The following is a 20995-nucleotide window of genomic DNA, read 5'->3' on the forward strand; positions in this document are numbered from 1 at the left end:
GCTTAATCTTTAGTACTATAGAAGAGTGATGGTTATTTCGATGGCCTACCTGAGGTTCTCTCCTCCCTCTGTGACTTCATATTGCAATTTTTCAGGCAGCCCCCCTACATAGTCCGTCAGATGGGAGAGCTCAGCACTGTCCAGATGTTCTCATCACTGAATTTGTCAAATGGGTCCAGGTTCATCCTCAAGCTCCCGGAAAACAACACTGGATCCTGCGTCCAGAGGGTTGGGATCGATCACTGTACAATTTAACACGGAATGCTTTGTGCGGGCTGAGTGTGTTCCTGTGTTTGTGTGTGTGTGTATACCTGTGGTATGATCGTGAGCCTGCTTCTCAGGTCGTGCAGGCCGATGGTGGAGATATCTATACCGTCAATGATGATACGACCTCCAGCAGATTCAATAATTCGGAACAGGCAGTTTGTTAGGCTTGATTTCCCAGCTCCTGTGCGGCCCACTATACCAATCTGGATGCAGCAGGAAAGATCACACAAAGTAATACATAACGCAACAACGGCTGACACGTTTTAATTTTTCACACAGGGGTTATAAACTGTGTCTGAATCTGTTTCTGAATGTATAGAGAATGAATTTGTGTTTTCCAATGCATACATCGTAAAGGGGACATATCATGAAAATTCCACTTTTGTAGTGCTTCTACACGTTAATTTGGGATGTCTACCGTCCCAAAAACTCTGGGAAAAAACAACTCCCGCGATTTGTTGAGGTTCCTCTTTGTCAGAAACGATACCCTAGAGTGTGTCCAATGGGATTACGACCCGAATTGACGTCAGTATTGCATGGATATGTGGCACCCAAACCAGGATGCATCGGACTGGGAGGTGGGGGGCGAGATCCCATTTCGGGTACGGTGTGGAGGAACAATGCTCTTGGAGGCTAACCCGAGTCCTAGCTTCTGTGTGTGTGTGTCGCCCTGGTTGAAGCAGCTTGCTGCTAGTTTGTGTATACCCTGTTTTAGACAGAGTAAAATGGGTGCTGTTTTAAATGATCCTTGTGGTATTTTGACCAAAAAATGTTACAGACATTTCATTTAGCCCCCAAAGAACCATTCCAACTTGCGGTAAAATGGGCATAATATGACCCCTTTAAGCACTCATCTGTAGCTTTTTCCCATGGTTAATTATGTGGTTTTAAATTCTTACTGCAAATTAAATATTGAGTTTGTCACACCTTTTAAAATTAGTTAATTAAACACCTGGTAATCACATTTAATTTAGGCCTACAGGAGCAGCCGCAGCTTTCCTTCATAGTGTGTCCAACTGTAGCTGGCAGACTGTCTAATGAAGAATCAGTCCCAGATATAAGCCATCTGGGGGATTAGTATCTTACCGTTTTCATAGTCCTCTGAGCTTTGTCGCACATGTTCCCATAACATAAGAAGCTAACCAGCACACGGACACAGACACAATTCTATTGGTCGATAGATAAAGCCCTGGTCACACCTGGTATTAAAAAGCATTCTGATCAGTCTCCTGTGTCCACTTCTGATCATATCTCCCTCCACTGCTCCATATGCAAGTAATCCAAATGCTATTTGTGTTCGCAAAGATCACATGCAGTGCTGAAGCCAGTCTACGTTTCCAGATATGTCGCTCTGTTTTTGCAATTCAGAAGGAGCTGAATAAATCAATGAGCAGAGCTACGATGACGCGCTGAGATGCATACAAATATGTTTGATCCGTTGTGAAACTGAAGCAGGTAAGAGGAACTAAGATGAGTAGGCGGTCCTTCTTGTGTGTCCCACAGTGCATTTGGGTTCACACAGCAAAAGCAATGTGGCCACTTGCCTTCCAGACCATCTCCAAATAGGATCTGAGACATCGGTGTGTTAAGACCTGAACTTACATCTGACCACTTGTGATCAGATCACTCAGAATGTACGTTAATACCAGGTCTGAATGTGATTTTGATTCATCCTTCAGGCTTGTTATACACACACAGTCGTGTATCTCAAATACTTCAGAGGACATTACATCGACTTGCATTGAATTCCTGGACAATTGAATGCTTTACTTTGTAGGGGAATTGCATTTTTTAAGGAAGAAAATTCCCCACACACAGACATACACACAAACACACGCACACACTTACGGACCTTCTCAGTGCCCTTGATGTCACAGGAGATCCCGTGCAGCACTAGGTCTAATCCCGGTCTATAACGGACCATGTAGTTGTCAAACTCCAGCTTTCCTTCCTCGGGCCACTTCTCTGGAGGTCGGTTATCATTTACCCACTCAGCCTATTGAAAACAAAGACAAGAGAAGACAGGAGAAAATGGTGGGAATGGTCTGCTGCAACATGTGGAAATGAGATCATGTTTTTTGAATATTGGGAAAAACTCAATTTGTCGTACCTCGTTTTCTGTCTCCGAGTATTCGCTCACTCTCTCCACAGCTACGATATTGGTCTCCAGCTCTGTGTTCATTCTCACCAGCCAGTTGAGGCTCTGGGTTATCTGCAAAGTCCCAAGAGGAGAGGCCACAGTTTACATGGTGAGCACTATAATACCTTATCATCACCAGAATTGTGAAACTGTAATAATCATTGCCATTTACATAGGTATCATTATCAGCAAATGTGTGTGATGCGAGTGTGTATCAGTGACTGACATTAAGGGCGGAGGATATCGACAGGCCAACCAAGCTGCTGTCCAGGGTATCTCTGTATATCACGGCTAACAGAGCCGAAAAAAACACCACCAGGTTTCCTAGGAACTCAAGACGGATTGCCAGCCATCTGTACGGTAAACAAACATGCAGAGAAATACACACACACATTTATAGTGTCATCATTTGCTAACAAGCTCCAAAATTGAAAATGAACGTATATTTCGATTTGGTGGTGAACACCTGACCTGTTTGACACTACCCACGGGTAGACGCTCCTGAGGTTTTGATCCAAAATGGTTTCATTTTTTTCGAGAAACCTCTCTTGATGTCCGTAGGCTCTTATCACCGACAGACCCGACACTGTCTCACCGAAGTGAGAGTAAATAGGAGAGCGAGAGACGGAGTCCAGCCGACGTAGCTGTCTTGAAGAGTTCAAATAGAGGCGCTAGGTGCAGAGAGAAGACAAGACAAAATCACCGGATTGTTGCCAGACCCTTTCTCTCTTCAACATTCATTGTTCACATGACATTCTGTTATCTGCTCTATCTTGTTTCGCTTGCCTGTACGATGTAGTAGATCACAGCCAGAGGAACTGTGATGGCGATGAAGATAGGCGTAGCGATCCAGATGACCATCAGTGTCGAGAGTACATTCAGCAGACACTGGATCCAGGAGCGAACAGACATAGGAATGGATTCATCTATCGTGTAAATGTCCTTTAAGAGGGTGAAAAAAGTTGGTGATCATTAGAGGTGGCCCAAAGCAGATCAAAACAACACAACCTAAATTTAAAAAAAATTGTCAACGGGTTGTAGAGCCATAGCAGGTTTACTTTAATTCAAGGTAATCTGAGGGAACGCCAGGGAGAATTGAATTTGGGAATTGATTGAGAAATCTGCTGTCTGTTTTAAAAATCCTGAAATTGGTTGCCTGTCAGTTTCCATATTGATTTTATACATTTTTAAATACTTGTTTTTAAAGCACTTTCTTTGTGGTCTTTCACTTGTCTAGAAGTTTTAAGTTGCTGAACAAGTCGGGTTATGTGGCAGTTTTCATGTTTCTAGCCACTGGAACATTTTGCTTGAGGATTTGAGAGCAGTTGAAAGTGCTGATGTTTTAAATACAGACTTAAAACCTATGTCATTAGTATGTCTTGTGATTGGAGTGTTTATGGACATTATTTTATCTGTTGCATTATTGTCTGTCCCCCCCCCCCCCATATATACTGTTAGTTATACAGAGTTATCATTATTGTTTGTCTGTTTGATTCATTTTTATTTAAATCTGTTTTGTTAGTTTGTATATATTTTTTTAATTTGCCATGTGCATTAGCCAAGAATTTTTTTTTGACTCACTTTGCTGTTCACATTTGTTTATCATATTATCACCTGAACTCGTGCAAAAGGTGGAAAACACTAAGAGTGTGAACGATGGTTTAACTTATTGCAGGAGGAAGGGACACGTAGCTTAAAGGCTTTTAAAGTGTTTCTTCTGTATGTGTATGTGTTCATCATTTATTCTGTGTGCATCAGAAGCCTTGAAATCTCCATAGTAACTCAAGCTGCGGGCTGAGCCGTTTTGTATGAATAGTGAAATGGGTTTAACAGTCCATCCGATTAGTCTGATATATCCTGGTATGTCACTGAGACAATCTGCCCTCTTACAATTACATTTTTAAAAATATGTTTGTATTAAAGCATCAAAGGCAGCAAAGCAAGAACAAACAAGAAACGAAAGAAGAGAATGGGAAAAAGGATTAAACACATATGAAAGAACACTTGATAAAATTCTACCTTTGCAAAGCGGTTGACCACTCTTCCCAGTGGCGTAGTGTCAAAGAACACCATTGGAACTCGCAGTATGTTGTTGAGGAGTCTTGAGTGCAGAACACGAGAGGCACTGATGGAACCGGTGGCTAAGAGCAGTGTCGCAAGGAATGCAAAGAGAGCTGTCGTAAAAGGAGAGATTGTTTTTTGTGTCAGTATGCCACACACATTGAAATCAATTTTCCAAAAAAACATGAGTAGCCTACGTGTTCTAAAAAATACCTAAAGTTAAGATTCAAGCGCATATTTATCTTGATTAAAAAACAGTTGCTTCCGTTTTGTACATTTGAGTTTTGCTCAACATCATAGATGTTAGAGTTAAAGGGAGATGATATAAAAGAGGTAAAATCGCGAATCAATTTGCTTGTACTGTCTTAATAGGAAAGCCTAACCCTGATCTGACCTGATCTACCGCATCATTTTAACATCTAAATGGGAAAATTAACATTAACTGTAGAAATCAAAATTGCAACAAAAAAAAAGGATGTAAAATAGGCATAAAAAGCTATGGATACAGTATGATTAACTTTTCCATTTACCCTGCACAAATCCAAGAGCTGCATACACTCCTATCCTGGTATCCCTCTGAGAGACAGGGTATGTCATGTTGTAGTAGACAACTGCATCATTGGTCCATTCACTCAGCCATACACTCTGACCCACTGTTGATGCGCTAAAGGCAGCGAAAAAAACCACAGCGCCGATGGAATACACCCAGCCAATGGCTCGCATGTACTGAAGATACACTGAGAACTTCACCTGGATATCAAAGAGCAGAAAAACGTGTTAAGGATACAAGTTTTACTTTTCAAGTTCTAACTTTGTGTCATTTGTGTGGTTAAAAAAGTATTTTTAGGCGGTCCGGGAACATATATAATACCTGTCCTGTTTCCATAGTTTCCTTCTCTATTATCCTCTCGCCTTCCTTTATTTTCCCAGCAGACTCGGGTTCTCTTAAACTACTGCTTTTTCTTTGTCTGATACTAGAAAAAATGGAAATAAAAAGAAATAAAGTTGGAGAAGAATATACAACAACACCCCTCTTTGACACAATATTTATGAAACATACACACACACACACACACACACACACACACACATTGGGATGATTCCAACTCACTCACTCCCTCCCTCCCGCCCTCACTCAGCTCTAACCTTCCATTTCTCTTGCTGCGGCGGATGCTGTTTTCTCTCTTCAGCGTCTGAGTAACAGAGTCCTCCAAAGCCGAGTCAACATGAGTGTCCTCGCTTTCAGAGACGAGAGGCAGGTCTGCGGTTTCTTGAGAACATTCTGAGTAAACAATGGTCACACATTATACATCGGGTCCATAAAGTATTTTTTAGAAACGGTGTACTTGATCAACTTGACGAAGCGTCAGGTGCAGCAAGAAAAGTGTATAAAGCCCAGGTAAGACACAATGCAAATCAACAGAGAGAGCAGACAGGTCCGTACAGTCAGACAGGTCGGTTACTGACAGACAGGTACGCCAGCCAAACAAAATGATTGACCGTGTGTGTTACAGTCCTGCGAGGGCCACAGACCCCGCCATTTCTTTTTTTTTTTTCAGACGGCTTTATTTAGTGACGACTATCGGGATGGGAATTTTGGTGGATTTCAGGCAGTAGTATATATTAATATAATGTGTTAACACAAATACAAAGAAAAGGCCAGAATCTTTCTTACAACATATTGAAATATTGCCGACTCATAATCATATAGTAAAGCATATATGGTGACAAGGGTGAGTTTTATCGGTTGCGTCCCTTAAAAACGGAAAATTGTGCAGCTTATGTTGAGTCATGAGGATGTGAGAAAAGAAAAAAAAAGAAGCAAAATTACCTGAATAGGTCCGTTTTCTTTCTTCTTGGGCATATGTGTTGAGGAACTCAGAAAAAGCCCCTTTGTTGGCGCGTAGGATCTTGTAGGATCCAACCTCAGAAATCACTCCATCGAGCAACACCACTATTTCATCAACGTAAGGCAGGAAGCTCATGCCATGAGTCACCAGGACACGAGTCTGTGCAGAGAGACACATTGAGCCGTGGCGGCGAAACCATAATTCACTTTAAAAATGTTAAAACGTTTACTGCAGCAGAAGTCCTAGAAGGCCAGTAAATCAACGTTCACATTTTCGATCAAAAATAAATAATCAGATACTGAACTGTTGCCAAGACACTGCATTCTAAAAATGGGGTCACAAGTGGTACATTTAATAGAGATCAATGCTTTAATACAGGTTCAGTACAAACTTTGTCTTTGAGAAGTCCATCAGGTCCAATCACTTTCTCAAAGATATGTTTTCCCACATGAGAGTCCACTGCAGACAGGGGGTCATCAAACAGATAAATATCAGCCTGACTATAAACTGCTCTCGCCAAGCTAATACGCTGCTTCTGACCTCCGGAGAGATTGATGCCCTGAGGGGATGAAGAAAATATTAGGATATATTAGGATATTTTACCAATAAGAAATATATTAATCAATAAAATATCACAGTATCATATTAAGATCCATGAGGTCTCAAACCCTTGATACCCTTCTAAGATTCGTACCTTCTCTCCAATCTCAGTCAGGTCTCCAGCAGGCAGCAGCTCCAGGTCAGGGCGCAGGGCAGTAGCCTCAATCACCTCCTGCAGCCTCTTCTCCTCAGTGGGACAGCCGAACATGATATTGTCCCTCAGAGTGGCGTTTTGGATCCAGGCTTGCTGTGGCACATATGCAAGGGAACCCTGGAAAGGAAGAAATGTCAGAGCCTTTCTATTCCTTCAACCACAAGGTGGACCAGCCTCGTACCAAATGGAACATTTTATTAGGGAAAAAGTTAAAATGACTAACTTTACTCAGGGAGTGATTTTCTTTGATTTGTTTGCACATTGCATGTCCTTGGCTAAACACATGTGTTAATATTTGACAGATATAATGTCAGAAATAAGATTTCACCTGAATGTTGACAGATCCCTTGATCTTGTGCATCTCTCCCAGGAGGGCTGATATGAGCGACGACTTCCCGGAGCCCACTGCTCCCACTACTGCTACCAACCGACCAGGCTTAATGTCTAAGGACACACTGGAAACATACACGGAGCACATATATATGTCAAAAACGTGAAAACACAAAAATACATTAAAAGACGTGTTTGTGGCCATATAACTGAATCATCAAACATACTCTGTAAGCAGAGGTTCAGCATTTCTTTCCCAAGCAAAGGAGCAGTCGCATACACTGATAGCAGAGTCTAACAAATGAAAACAGAAGCACAGAGAAGTCAGAGGAAGTTTCCAGGTACAATCAAATAGGTAAATAAGCTTTGTTGCTCTGATGAGGAACACAACGGAAAGCTGACATACTGCAACTGGGGTCATGCTGCACAAGGTCGCCTTCAAGGTCTTCACCTCCAAGAAACTTTTCCAGGCGATCCTTAGACACTGCTGTCTGAGGTGACAGAGAGCAGGTTAGTGTGGTTCTGCGATAGTTTATTTCGATGTGGGCCCATGAATGAATCATGCTTCCCTTACTTGAACTATCATAGCGATGAGCATGGGCATCATGGAGAGGGGAAATCGTAGGAGGTTAAAAATCGTGATGGAAGTAAAAGCTTTCTCTGGAGTCAAAATGTTTTCCGGGCTCAGCAAAACGAACATTGCAAATGAGAGCACAGAAACCTGCAGAAAGGACAGTGTGTGGAAAAACAATTATTTGCATAGCCCATCCTTGAGCAGCCTCTTGTGCTTCTGTGATGCTCTTTCCCAGGACTCACCATAACTGGAGTACATATGAAGATGAGGCTAGAGACACTTGACAAATAGGCAAACTTTTTCATGACTTTAAGTTCGTCCTCCCTAATGGCTTCGACCTGCGTCTGGAAGGATGGCTCCCATGCGTACAGCTTCAAAATCTGGTGGAAGGACAAAGAGGGGGACGAGGGAGCAGGGGGCATTGCAGAGGGAAAAGGAAAAGGAAGGGTGGGGGAACATAGAAAAAACTTTCTTATCTTATGCAGTCAATGGTTATAAACCACAGGAGGTTATTGCGGCACAATAGAAAACACTACAGTGTATTTTTAGCTTTTTCCGTTTTGAGGATAAAGCCTCTCATCTTAGGATTGTCTCACTTGGAGTCGCCCAGCTCCATTGATGTGGCTGAAGTATTTGTACCAAGAAAAAAGGAGTAAAGGTGGTATTCGTAAACCAGTTAACATTGATGGGAGATATTAAATAGGAATTAAAGGAAACATATTATACTTTTTCACTTTCTCTTTCCTCTAGTGTGTTGTATAGGTTTTTTGTGTATGTAAAAGGTCTGCAAGGTAAAAAGTACAATGTCTATTGTAAAGGGAGCTCCAGTCCCCCACAGAAAACACATCGATTTATAGTCACGCCTCCACATGAAGCAAGACAGGAGATTTCCTACATGACAGAGTGGGACGACTAAATAAGGAAACTCACCTTGATCCCATTGAGTATTTCATTCATAATCTTCAGTCTCTTGTCTTTACACTTCATGTTGTCTATCTGAAAATAGATCAATCAGAGAGAGAGGTTCAATTATTCAAAAAGCAACCTTTAAATCACCTTTCTCAAAGCCGTTTCACATTTTTGGGAAAATGTCATTTGTCAAAAAATTTGAATTTCTCATGTCTCCAAGACAAACTCTTTCTAAATGTGGTGAAACAAATGCTTGGCCCATTATTACCCCTGCGACTCTGTTTTCTGGACTCAAACACCTTACCCACCCCTCTATGAGCATAGTGGTGAGAGAATTTTCATTTCTGGGTGAACTATCCCTTTAATTTCCGTTACCAGTGTACAAAGACTGGAGCCACAGCTCTTTAAAAAAAAGGTACAATAGTTAAATTAGGATTTTATATATATATATATATATATATGTGGTTGTTAGGCTTTCTCTCTAATGTTTGTCAAGTGGGGTCTACATACAGCAGAGCATTTCTGCACACGTCCAATAGAATAATGGGATGCATGAAAAATCTCATTGTTAATAATTAGTGACGTGGACATACAATAAACAAATACTTCTTGACTCTAATTGTGGTTTGGTGTGGTATTTCATCAAGCTTCAAGAACTATCCTGGCTTAAATGCAATTCTGCTGACCTGAAAAAGTCTGGCCTTTGTGCTGAGCAACACATTCAACGGCGCCACCAGCAACATGACGGCCAGTCCTATCAACGCAGAAGGTCCTATTTCCATCCACAAGAAAAAGATGGACAGGATGATCTGCAGAGGGCAGGACCAAATCAGGTGGATGAAGGACGTCACATCGTGGAAGCGCTGGGCGTCAGCTGATATCATGTTCGTCGTTTCTCCGACCGTCGACTCTTTGCGGTTGTCATTAGACATCACCAGTGCCTTGGGAAAAGGGATTAAGAGGGATACGCTGGGTGAGATGCAACCGCAAGGGAGTAGGAAAGGAAGCAAGATGACGACAATGTGGTGAAAAGCTGCGATTGCTATTAGTATTTTTGTTAGAAGCGAAACAAATTATTTGACTGATGATGTGTGGTTATTATAACACTCATATACACAGTTAGAGACAGTGCCTTGCTAAGGGAGTTTAACTAGAAGGAAAAAAGTGGGACTGTGACACACATCAAATTGTTCTATTTGGCAGAGATTATGTGCTCATCATCTACCTATCATTTCCACTACTTTCTGGGGAAAGCATATCTACCATTCATCACCATCCTCTGATAAACTACAGCTTATTTATAGTTTGCCATATTGACCTGAGACAGCTATGCACAGGTCTCCGTCATGGCAACAACATGTGTACTCTTGTTTGTACTCTTCAAAGTACAAACACAACTTTCTTTATATCAACCGAAATTACAAAGCTTTTATTTTGTAAAGTTGTGAACTTGGGTCACTCCTCTCACCTTTTTGTACACAGCATCCATGATGGCGGTGCGGACCTGTATTCCCAGCAAAAAGCAGCGTTGGAAGTATTGCTGCAGGCACAGGGACTGCAGAATGGCCACCAACAGGAGCATCAGTGCATAGAGGTATCCCTCCCAGACATAGCTGGATTTGTCCTGAGTGAAGGAGATCATCGCTCTGGCAAAAGAAAATGGCAAAAAGTGATGACACCACACAAGGTACTGTGGTATTTCAATCGTGTAGCTGCAGTCATCTAACGCCTAATCGTATTAAGTTTCATATTTTCCTTCATTTTGTTTTCTGTTTACTTTCCTGACAATGTCCACTCCCCCTGTGGGGCATGGTGAGATGTGTTGATGTTTGACCTAATCACTAACTCACTGAGTGATGAATGATTCAAGGGTTTTCACAGGAAAACAGCACAGCGGCTCTAGTTTTACAGCTTCGAAGGACGTGAACTTAATTGTACGTGACAGAGTCTGTTGATAGGTTTATGTAGTAGTATGTAGTTGTTTCTATATAGACTCCCTGTGGTATACAGTGAGGATATACCTCATCCTAACCCCTGAGTTAATGATTGCATGAGTGCGGACAGGGGTGAGGGAGCAATGAGCAGTAAACAACAATTTCTGCTTTATTATCAGTTAGGTGCAAGGTTACCATCTGGTTGTATAAGGAGCAATTAAATAATCTCAATCAATCATAATCAATGAAACAAACTCGTCAAGGGGAGATTATTTGAAACTTGACTCACTTCAGAATTAGAGGGCTGATAAAGATCAGTACGTCCTGCACAACTTTGAAGAAGGCAGATATGAGGAAATCCCTTTTACAGCTCTTGAAAATAGTTGGATACAGCCACGATTTTGGATAGTCAGCTTTCTCCCCCTTTTTCTTTTTTTTATCTCCTTTCTCTCCCTTTTTCTCCTGAAGAAAAAAGGTTGAAGAACAATGAATCTGGCACAACAGGCAAATAACTCAATGGCTCTAGTATGTACACAACCCATTTGGATTGGAAGAGTGTGTGTGTGCGTGTGTGTGTGGGTGTGTGTGTGGGTGTGTGTGGGTGTGTGTGTGGTTCTGTGCACACCCTCACCATCATCAACACATCCTGACTGACGCCTGCACTCAGGCTGTTGCTGAAGCCATTTTCGAAGTCCTCTTCCTTGGCCATGGCACTTTTCTTTTCCCGTTTCTTCTTCAGTCGGGCTTGGAGGCGAACGCGAGCTGCCGCCACATCCTGCCGCATGAAAGAGTGAAATATTTTGCTAATATACCCCGTGCTGTCAGCCTCTTTCAACTCCCACATGTCCTCCTGAGCCAGCGTATGCTTGCGACCCTTTAACACCATACTGAAGAGACAAAGAGACGCGTTTGGTTACCAGAAATCATGGTGTGATTGTATATTTACTGTAGCAAATTCTAGTTCACCTGTTAAACCAGTTGAAGGTAATTCTGCTCAGAAATGCAGCACCAGCCTCAGGATTCTGCAAATAGAAAAAATGATTAAACAAACAGCGTATAGATTAATTATTAGCGATGTAAATTCTGTGCATTATGATAGAAAAGGCTTCTATTTGGGTTTCCAGCTACCTTTTTTACTGACTCCTCCATTTCTGGGGGGACATCAGCCACACCAGAGAGAATAAGTTCAATCACTTGGAGCCCAAAGGAAATGAAGAAAAGGCAAAAACGAGGGACATCATGGATCCCTCCATCCTGAGGGAAAGACCTATGTTTAGAGTTACTGGCAATGATTAAACAGAATAAACTATTCCAAGATACTCAGCCATGGCAATAAAGTGATTATTTAGCCATCTGTTCAAGTGTCCATTCTTCTTCTCCATTTTTAATTAGTTATTTGATGCAATAAACAAAAGGATGGAACACCATGATTGACAGCTGTGTTGCGATTGGTCGAGCATTGATATTGGACTCGATATCGCAACTTCTTCCTCAGAATGCTATTACTGCAAAGACTCTGGCTCCAAATGACGTCAAAAGATGGCGGCACCCGTATCCAGGATAATTTAGTACAATGGGACAAAGTGGAGACATGTCCTATGTTTAATATTTAGCTTATACGTTTTTTCTCATTTAAAAAACACCACATGGTTTTAAAGTGGATTTTCATTAGAGGGGGTCTTTTAGTGTGAAGTAGATGCAGCAGTGAGTTGTGCATTACTTATGCAGTACATCTGGTGAGTTGAGATGCATCTGATCAGATTGCATTATATCTTAGTAATGATTGTTTTTTTGCAAGCTCCCGGCCCGATCTGAGCTTTTTTGTGTCATACCGGCTTGATTGCCTCTCGTGTCAAGGACTGGAAAGGGAAGATGTTGCAGGCCACGAGCAGAAACCAGAAGAGGAAGAGAATGGTGGAGTCAATTGCTCCTTCCATTCGTCTCACTGCTTCCTGGCACAACAACAGAAGGATCTAAGAAAGATTATGTTAGAAGATTAAAAACATGCCATCTTTCCATCTAGAGCACCAAAGAATATCAAAAATTAAATAAATAAAAAAAATATATATTTATATATATATCTACCCATGTGACAGCATACAGGATTGGGTTTACGTAGTATACAGCAGGGTTTTTCTCAGTTGAAGGGTTGCCTTCCTGTGGACCATAGTCCTCTCCTATTGTGACTGCAAGCTCCGCAATGGCCGTCAGGAACAACAGAGACACCAAAAACTGAGGAGAGAACAGACAGGTAAGGCTGGAGGCATGGAGGCCCAGTGGTTAGCACTGCCGCATGTGGTTCTGGGTTCTGCCTTTCTATGCGAAGTTATGTTCTCCCTCTGCCTTTGTGGACGTTCTCCCACAATCCAAAGATCAATAGCTTTGGTTAAATGGAGACTCTATATTGCTCTTAAGGGTGAATAGTTGTTTGTCTTTGGACTTGCAGCCGACTTGGTGTACCCAGCCTCTCGCCCAAAGTCAGTGACAGCCAAAGGAAAAGCAATATAGATGATAGATGGATGGATGGATGAAGACTCCAGCTTCTCTAGTTGTAGGAGATACTCATAGTTTAAACTTTCAAATCTAAACACAATTGAAGTTTATTTGATTCTGAATATTTTGATGAGGTAGAAGAAGTGATTTTAAGAATTTTTTAAAGACATAACTGGATGTTTCTGTGGACAACATATTTAATATATAATATTTTTCCTAGAAAATAATGTTTTTTCTGTTTCTTTTCTTTTACGAATGCCTTACCTGTTTGCAGAGGTAAGGCTTGGACAAGTGTCCTCTCTCCACTTTCATCCCCCCGCAGAGAGCCACCAGGAGATACGGAGCACAGAGCCACAGGAAGCACAGGGGGATCCACACCAGCACCGTCTGCTGAAAACATGCTGGCAGGTCTGGGTCTTCTCTGAGCAAATATGAGTCATTCTGAAGTGCAAAAACACAATCATACACGTGACTCATCCATGAACGTCTGGAGCCACAGGTACCACAGGGACGTCTCTTATGTCTCTGATTAGAAATTTAATCAATGATGGTTTAGGAGATTAAAGCCAATAAGTCGCTTCTCCCTACAGCGGCATGTTCAATGTGCACTGTTGATGCTAATGGACAGAGAAGAAGATGGTGTGAAAGGGGCCGGAAGCTGAGGAGTTTATTGCATTATATGAGTAAGAGACCCTGCAGAGATCAGAAAACTGTGCAGTTTTAACTCCTTAAAAACAAATTATATTCATTAGTGTTTTAAGCAACTCAGTTTGACTTGATACATGAAGAAGAAAAGCAGCAAATCCTGTTATTTAATATAGTTTAAAGAAATGGAATCAAGAGGGGAAAAAAAACTAAAATTATGAATAATTCATCAAAATAAAAAAAGGAATTGTAAAGTCAAGAATGTATTTAATAATATAATGGTTATTTTTAAATAGAACGAGTCAAACACTCTTGAGACAGAGTAATAGTGAGTGCTGTAGTTACGGAACATGCCAAGTCATGTTGAGCTCATTGATCACATGTTGACTGAGCTCACTGTGTACAAGGGTTGGAAACATAAAACGCTCATGAACGCATTATCAGAAATATTGTCACCTTTTACTTAACAATATTTTTCACACATTTCTTCCTTTTTTACTCAAAATCAACCATCATTTGGAATAGTTTATTTAGTAACTTGAGTCACTTTTCTCTGGAACAATCTGCCTGAGATCTGCATCTTCTTTACAATCAAATTCCACACATTTATTTTCTCTCTGGCTTTTGACAGTTAGAAGTGTGTTGTGTGTGTGTGTGTGTGTGTGTGTGTGTGCGTGTGTTTGTGTTTGTGTTTGTGTTTGCGAGGGAATACCTTAGAGTAAATATTGTATTTCATTGCTGCATGAGTGAACGTTACTGAGTGTCAATATGTATTTTCTATCTCATCTGTTAAATGTATTCTATGTTTTGCTACACAGCAAATTTAAATCTACCACTGTTTGAAATGTGTTTATCAAATTAAAACTGATGGATAGATTGGCCTCACACATCGTGCAGGTGACTGACAACAATATGAACACATGTACAAAATAACACAATAACAAACGTCCCGCAAGTTTCAATGAGGTAATAACTGTTATGTCAGGTCTCAAGGGGACAAGAGGAAGTTTGGTTTTAAATGACATATGTGTTGTACTACAGGTCTTAGCGTCCATCCTCTATTTCATTATATTTGAGTACATTTACTGACTTAGCAAGTGATCATACATATATGCGTGTCAGGTTATTCAAATCCCCATTCTAAAGAAAGGGTCAGGTGAGCTCATCTTCACTTTTCCTCAACTACTAACTTCTATTTTTATCATCAGCATTTTCTCTGGTTGTTGAACTCACCCAGAAAACGGAGCCACAGTACTCCTCCAACGCTGCAGCACACATGGCCCACACGTGTGGCTTCGGCTGCTCTCAGAAGACTAGACAACCAAGTTGCCTTTTGCCCTCTGCTGAAACGCCACTGAGAATGAGTCGAACCCTCCGTCACTCTCCCCTGTCCACCCCCACTCCAGAGACAATTGCAGGACGTGACTCTGAGGGGCTTAAAGCCATGAGGTTTTTAAGCCAAAAGAAAGTGTTGAGACTTCCTCGGGCAGAGAAAAATACGAGTGTGCCAAAACAGTTACAAACAATAACAGTGACTTATTGCTTAACTCGAGTCTCTCTTTCTTTTTTAGGCTGAAGAGGGAGTTTTATCCTCAGGCAGTCCTCACGGCTCTCCTGTCATCAGCAAGAAGCGCAAACCGACGAGAGGATTCCTCCTTATGTAAACATCCAGATGCAAATGAGAGAACTCTGAGTCTTCGAGAAGATCCAGCTTTTGCCCCACCTCTCAGACAGTCCGCTGTGCTCAAATGTGTCCAGAGTTCAACATTTCATGAATGGAAGAGGACAAAGGGAGAGACATACATAACATTGCAGAAGCTGCCCTGGAACGGTTTCCCTCTGTTAGGGGGACGGACCACCAAAAACATGAGAAGGGGAGGGGTGCTCATGACATCCCATGTGTTTCCACTTTGCATGCTTTCACTCACTCTGAACCATTTTCAGCACAAGTCCCATTGGATTCATTTCTGCTTTGCTGAAGAAAGGCTGCTTTCTAGTGGTAGATTTGGGAGAAGGGATATTAGTTATTCTCCCTCTCTTTCTGTTTCCCATTCCGCTCGGGCAGGGCTTGACTTATACACATGTTGTTTACAAGATAATAAAGTCAAGAGACACATTAACTTCCTTGGTGAGTTCCCTCTCCAGATTCAGACCAAGGGTAGTTTACTGTGATGATCCCGAATACAGATAAACCAGTGATTGGGTGAAGGCTTAATCATTACATGTTTGATAACAAAAAAATGGTGACCGATTGGCTGACTCATTGTGTGTACAGGCTCAAGGACAGCCACGTGACACGTGAAGCAAAGTTGAGCATGACCAGTGGCCTTAGGAGAGAGAAAAAGAAGAAGGTTATCTTATATTCCGACGCCACATTTGACTACATTGTATGTTGGTGCCTGCATGAGGTAAGTGTGTATACATGAAGCCAGTCTTTCTCCCAAAGGCTCCTTGAACAAAACATGAAGCGAAGTAAACGTATGGGGAAAAGGTCCAGAGCAGAGAGACATCAAATCCATTTCCAGACAAGTGGGACATGACCCAAGCAAAAATCCAATACATTTAGGTTCAGATCCGGATCACGGAGCGGATCCAGGATTCTATTACATTTTACTCAATTTTTGTTGATTTCTCAGAGAATAATTTATGGAACTTGATAAAAGAAATTTGGCATGTTATATTTTATATAACTGCCCTCTCTGAATGCCTTAAACATAGTAATCAAAATATTTGTCATGCATAATACCTATTAATCAGTTATCACCTGAGGGTATGAGATGTTTTTTTTATCTTGTATGCACTTTCTTTATTTAGTGTAATAGACAGCTCATGTCATTTGTCTATGCTATGCCCAGTCCTGCGCAAATAAGAAGGTAATTATCTTAATGATGCCCTCTGGGGAAACTCCATGTAGACACAACCGCATGAAAAGCAGCAGTGCCAGGGGGAAACATGTAAGAGATAGAATAAGAATAGAAATAGTATCCAAAAAATAAATTGAACGTATATAGAAATATATGATGATATCTTTAGTTCTTGCGAGAAAGTCTTTTTTTTGGGGATTAGTTCTTGTACAAACACAAGGTTAAATCTGTGGTATGAAACTTTTATTATTTATTTGTAACTTATATTTCTGTTTGTGAAGTCACTTCTTACTGCGAGTTACTGAGACTTAACAGCCCCAACTCTAAACCCATGTACATTAAGATAATGAAATATCTATTCCCAATTGATACAACTCAGAAGTACAACTACAGCAGTTAGTGTAAACTAAGTATTAGTAAATCCGATTTCTTTATTGTAGCCTGTCAGTACTGGGGGATATTTGATTAACATGAACAATGAAAACAAATTACTCAATTGTTGAAATCTTCTCACTTTTATTACATTCTTATCAGAAAACCTAATCAAGTAATTATGTTTATGTAGTTGTTAAAAAAAAACAAGTACAGGAGGTCACAGCTTTGTATTATCTCCTATACAGGTCAATTACACTGCTAATAACAAAAAAACTGTTCAGAAAACCGCTGGTGCAAGGATTGGTGCTGTTCTTAAGTTGTTACGTGCACCTTTTGTATTTAAATTACAATTTACAGAGATACTTTAATGGACTTCGTATCTGAGCTCTTACTTAACAGGGATTGTTTCAGATATTACAAAAGAAGTGGAGAAAAAAATCCCTCTTTGGCAATTGTGAAATTATTCATTGACAAAATTACTTGTGATCCCTTTTGAGGTATCTTGTCTTGTTGTTCGTCACGATTGTGCAGTACTCATTCACAAGGTATTTCTGGCGATTGCATTTAGAGTGCGGACTTTGCTCACATCTGCCACCTTCAGGCCATACTCGGGTGCTGAGAAAGCAGCTCCCATCGTCACACAGGTGTTCCTGCGCGTGAAAACATTGCTGCTCAGTAACCAAACTTTAAAGTTGTTATCCCACTGTTAAGTTTTTTTTTATTAATTGAGGCTGACTGTAAACAAACCTGAACTTCATGGCAGAATCCCTACTGGAGCGGGCCGAGCAGTGAAACTCTTGAGCTCCTGATCCCTCCAAAATCCTCTGTAGATTCCTCTCTGTGATACCTCCTCCTGTTGCAAAAAAACGTATAAACAAAGGGCTGAAAACGACCAAACATACATTAGTAAAGGACTTACCTTCCAAAATAATAAAGACACTGACCTGGCATTATGATAATTCTCCCTTTAGCCTGTTGAAGGGAGATTATGATGTTTAATTAAAAGCTGATCTTCTCAGTTTAACAGCCACTTGTTTGTTTGCACACAAACTGTCTAGTTTATACGTACTCGATCAGTCATTCGTTTAATGAGAGGGAGTCCCTCCAAAGCCGAGCTGTCACAGCCACTTGTCAACACGCGCTGGAACCCTAATGATACCAGACTCTCCAGAGCAACCGCCGGGTCGTGAACCAGATCAAAAGCTGCAACAGGATCAATATTACAGTACAGAACAAAACTGAGTTCACCCCTGTGCAATATCCCCGACATGCTGATTCAAAATTAGACGATGATTTAGTGATTTTTAATTTAAAGTGTAGAGTATTTTATCTATTGTATGATTAAGTGTAAACGGGTTAGATATATTAAAACGAAAACACAAATCAAAACCTCCATGAAACCAAAGTCAGGGTACCTGTCGTCATGACAACAAAAGTGTTTACATTTACATCTGTGATTTGTAATCAGAGGGAGTTGCATGAAGACACCATGAGGATACTCAATTCACTGTTTATGCAATCTTGTTCTGAAAAACAGATGGGTGCGTGCTTCTGACTTGGCACAGGCATTATCTGTGGAAAATTTGGAGTTTTAGCAAATGATCACACACTGTGGATTTCATTTACATTACAAGATGCAACTTTGCACAAGGCCATGAAAAGAGGCCCAATGAATTTCAGGAGGAACAGCCTTGGTGAGATGAACAAAAGCAAAAGTTTACAAAACTTGCATCATCCAGGTCAACAACAGTTGTGTCTGTCATCTACAATTTAGACGGACATACAAAATATATAAAAGTAAAGAATGGATTCTCACTAATACAAAATGTAGTGACTTGTTGCAGTTGGTTAATAAATATGGAATTTTCATTTTGGCTTGATTAGTGAAACATTCCTTTTTTCAAACATTTTCAAAAATAATCTGATTCATTCTTCCTAGACATTAAATAGACAGGATCTGTAATGTCTTTACATTTTACTTATATTGTCCATGTGTATATTAAGAATTTTGTAAAAATCTGTAGTTTAATTACATGAGCTGAAACTCATGTGATTACTAATGACACTTGTAATATATAGGTTTTATTCCAGTGAGGGGTTGCCATGTATTTGTTCAGGTCTATTTGCAGGCAGCTTTTGGTTACCTCGGTGGAAGGTGACAGGCAAAGGACGAGCAGCAGCTGGAGAGAAAACAGTGATTATCAGAAAAATAAATGGATAAATACTCGAAGAATGAAACTTTTACTGTGTTTGATGTTGTGGGTTAAGAGTTACTGCCAACACAAAACCAAGAAATGTCAAACAGATATGAGCATACTTAGGAGAACACAAACATACATATCATACTGCAAGATTCATGAAATCAAACTTAAAGACGAGGTTATTTCTCACCACAAACATTGCAATAAGACTCCTGGCGAATTGTTAATGATAATAAATGCTGCACATACTGAGACGCTTTTGAAGAAGGGAAAGATTTCTGCGTATTATTTTAAAAAGAACACAACTGCTGTCATTTTAACTTTTTCTCTCAGTGATGTTAAGGATAAATGCCGTTTCGAATTGTTTTGGAACATAACAAAAAACTAAGGTTAATGTGTTAATTTGGGTGCCTGATGTTAATATTGAAGATGACATTTAAGTGAGGCGGGATTCCTTTTGGCGAAGATTTAAAGTCTTCCATTCAAATCTTACATGACATTTCTCTTCTGTTAAAATTGTTTTATTTTTCGTGGCTTTAGTTGAGGGCTTTGTCAAACTACACAGCTCAAGGCCGGCAGGCAATACCTAGCAGCTCCATGCAGAGCTCCGCATCCACCCGTCCATCCTCCGTCAGGGCTCCCAGCACCAGTCCATCGGCCCTGTGGCTCTTCATCAGCTCAATGTCCTTCCTCATCACCTCCACCTCCTGGTCTGAGTACAAGAAGTCCCCCCCACGGGGCCTTATCATCGCATAGACCGGAATTTTGACGTGCTGCTTCACCACCTGCAGCAGGCCTGTGGCAAAACAAAAGACGGTCACACCTGTAACAGTGGGAGCTCGCCTGGTTTCAGATTCCCAGTGAGTGCCTGCAGAGGAACGATGAACAAGGGCTCACCGAGACTGGGAGTCAGGCCTCCCTCCATGAGACTGGAGCACAGTTCAAGTCGAACTGCACCTGAGCAGAGGGACAAACACACATAGTAAAGAATATGCTTGTGTGAGCGTGATCTTTGAGAGATGGAATGAGCAGAATATGAATTCCCGCTACACTCAAGTCAGGCTCTTTACTGCACTTAAACTGAGTCTGATTATTTATACTGTATATCAAACAGAGTAAGTGGGACCTGGTGGGTTAAGTAAAAGAAGCTCAGCAATGTTTACTACACGTTACTGACCTCCTTGTTCAGCATTGATGGCAGACTCCACAGAGTCCACACACACCTCCATCAAAAAGCCTTCTGTCATGCTGACACACACAGAGAGAGAGAGAGAGAGAGAGAGAGAGAGAGAGAGAGAGAGAGAGAGAGAGAATATGTTAGCTAGAACGTGTACAAATTCCTAAGCTAACAACTTAAACTCAATCTGTCAAACTCACTTCCTATCGGTACATGGACCCGAGTCTGGAGCTGTTCTAGGGTCAGTGTGTTGTTTGGGTGACTGACTCACTTTACAAGCGAAATCTGTCGATCAGCGGTTTCCTGGTTGTTACATTTTAACGCATCGAGTAGAGCGGGTGGGCGGTGCTACTCTAGCATTACTACAGAGCTCCAGGAGCTCCAGGAGCGTTACCGCCCGTACGGGACACGCTGTAGGACG

The 20995-nt window shown here is 41.1% G+C and overlaps 2 protein-coding genes across 2 annotated transcripts; both read right to left on the bottom strand.

The window, feature by feature from the left end:
- Positions 1-2: 2 nt before the first annotated feature.
- On the bottom strand, positions 3-15776 carry abcc2 (ATP-binding cassette, sub-family C (CFTR/MRP), member 2; the record flags this gene model as incomplete). Its single annotated transcript, XM_062400661.1, is given in 31 exon segments — positions 3-134; positions 137-215; positions 312-470; positions 2120-2263; positions 2378-2479; positions 2634-2760; positions 2879-3078; positions 3194-3349; positions 4427-4581; positions 4999-5218; positions 5340-5442; positions 5615-5750; positions 6300-6477; positions 6710-6877; positions 7013-7189; positions 7401-7527; positions 7630-7696; positions 7809-7893; positions 7977-8123; positions 8219-8356; positions 8907-8972; positions 9572-9826; positions 10354-10531; positions 11109-11281; positions 11451-11706; positions 11786-11841; positions 11948-12073; positions 12652-12792; positions 12905-13051; positions 13577-13753; positions 15191-15776. Coding segments are annotated over 31 exon segments (4377 nt in total). The 5' UTR covers positions 15236-15776.
- A 1537-nt stretch (positions 15777-17313) lies between these two features.
- cutc (cutC copper transporter homolog (E. coli)) lies at positions 17314-20904 on the bottom strand. Its single transcript, XM_062401500.1, has 9 exons — positions 20775-20904; positions 20575-20645; positions 20295-20354; positions 19984-20193; positions 19341-19376; positions 18266-18399; positions 18141-18168; positions 17944-18049; positions 17314-17846 (listed from the first exon to the last, which is right to left on the bottom strand). The coding sequence occupies exons 2-9, from the start codon at positions 20642-20644 to the stop codon at positions 17735-17737; spliced, it is 756 nt and encodes a 251-aa protein (XP_062257484.1). The 5' UTR covers position 20645; positions 20775-20904; the 3' UTR covers positions 17314-17734.
- Between the last annotated feature and the right edge of the window lie 91 nt (positions 20905-20995).

This window comes from Platichthys flesus, chromosome 12, assembly GCF_949316205.1.
Source record: "Platichthys flesus chromosome 12, fPlaFle2.1, whole genome shotgun sequence".
NCBI lineage: Eukaryota > Metazoa > Chordata > Actinopteri > Pleuronectiformes > Pleuronectidae > Platichthys > Platichthys flesus.

Bases quoted from the DNA above. Each gene is read 5' to 3' on its own strand.
- cutc (XM_062401500.1), bottom strand. From the start codon at position 20,644: ATGACAGAAGGCTTTTTGATGGAGGTGTGTGTGGACTCTGTGGAGTCT. The intron at 18,400-19,340 runs GTAACCAAAAGC...ATCCTGTTGCAG, and splicing joins GCCTGTCACCTTCCACCGAG to CTTTTGATCTGGTTCACGAC. The intron at 18,169-18,265 runs GTACGTATAAAC...TCCCTTCAACAG, and splicing joins TTAAACGAATGACTGATCGA to GCTAAAGGGAGAATTATCAT.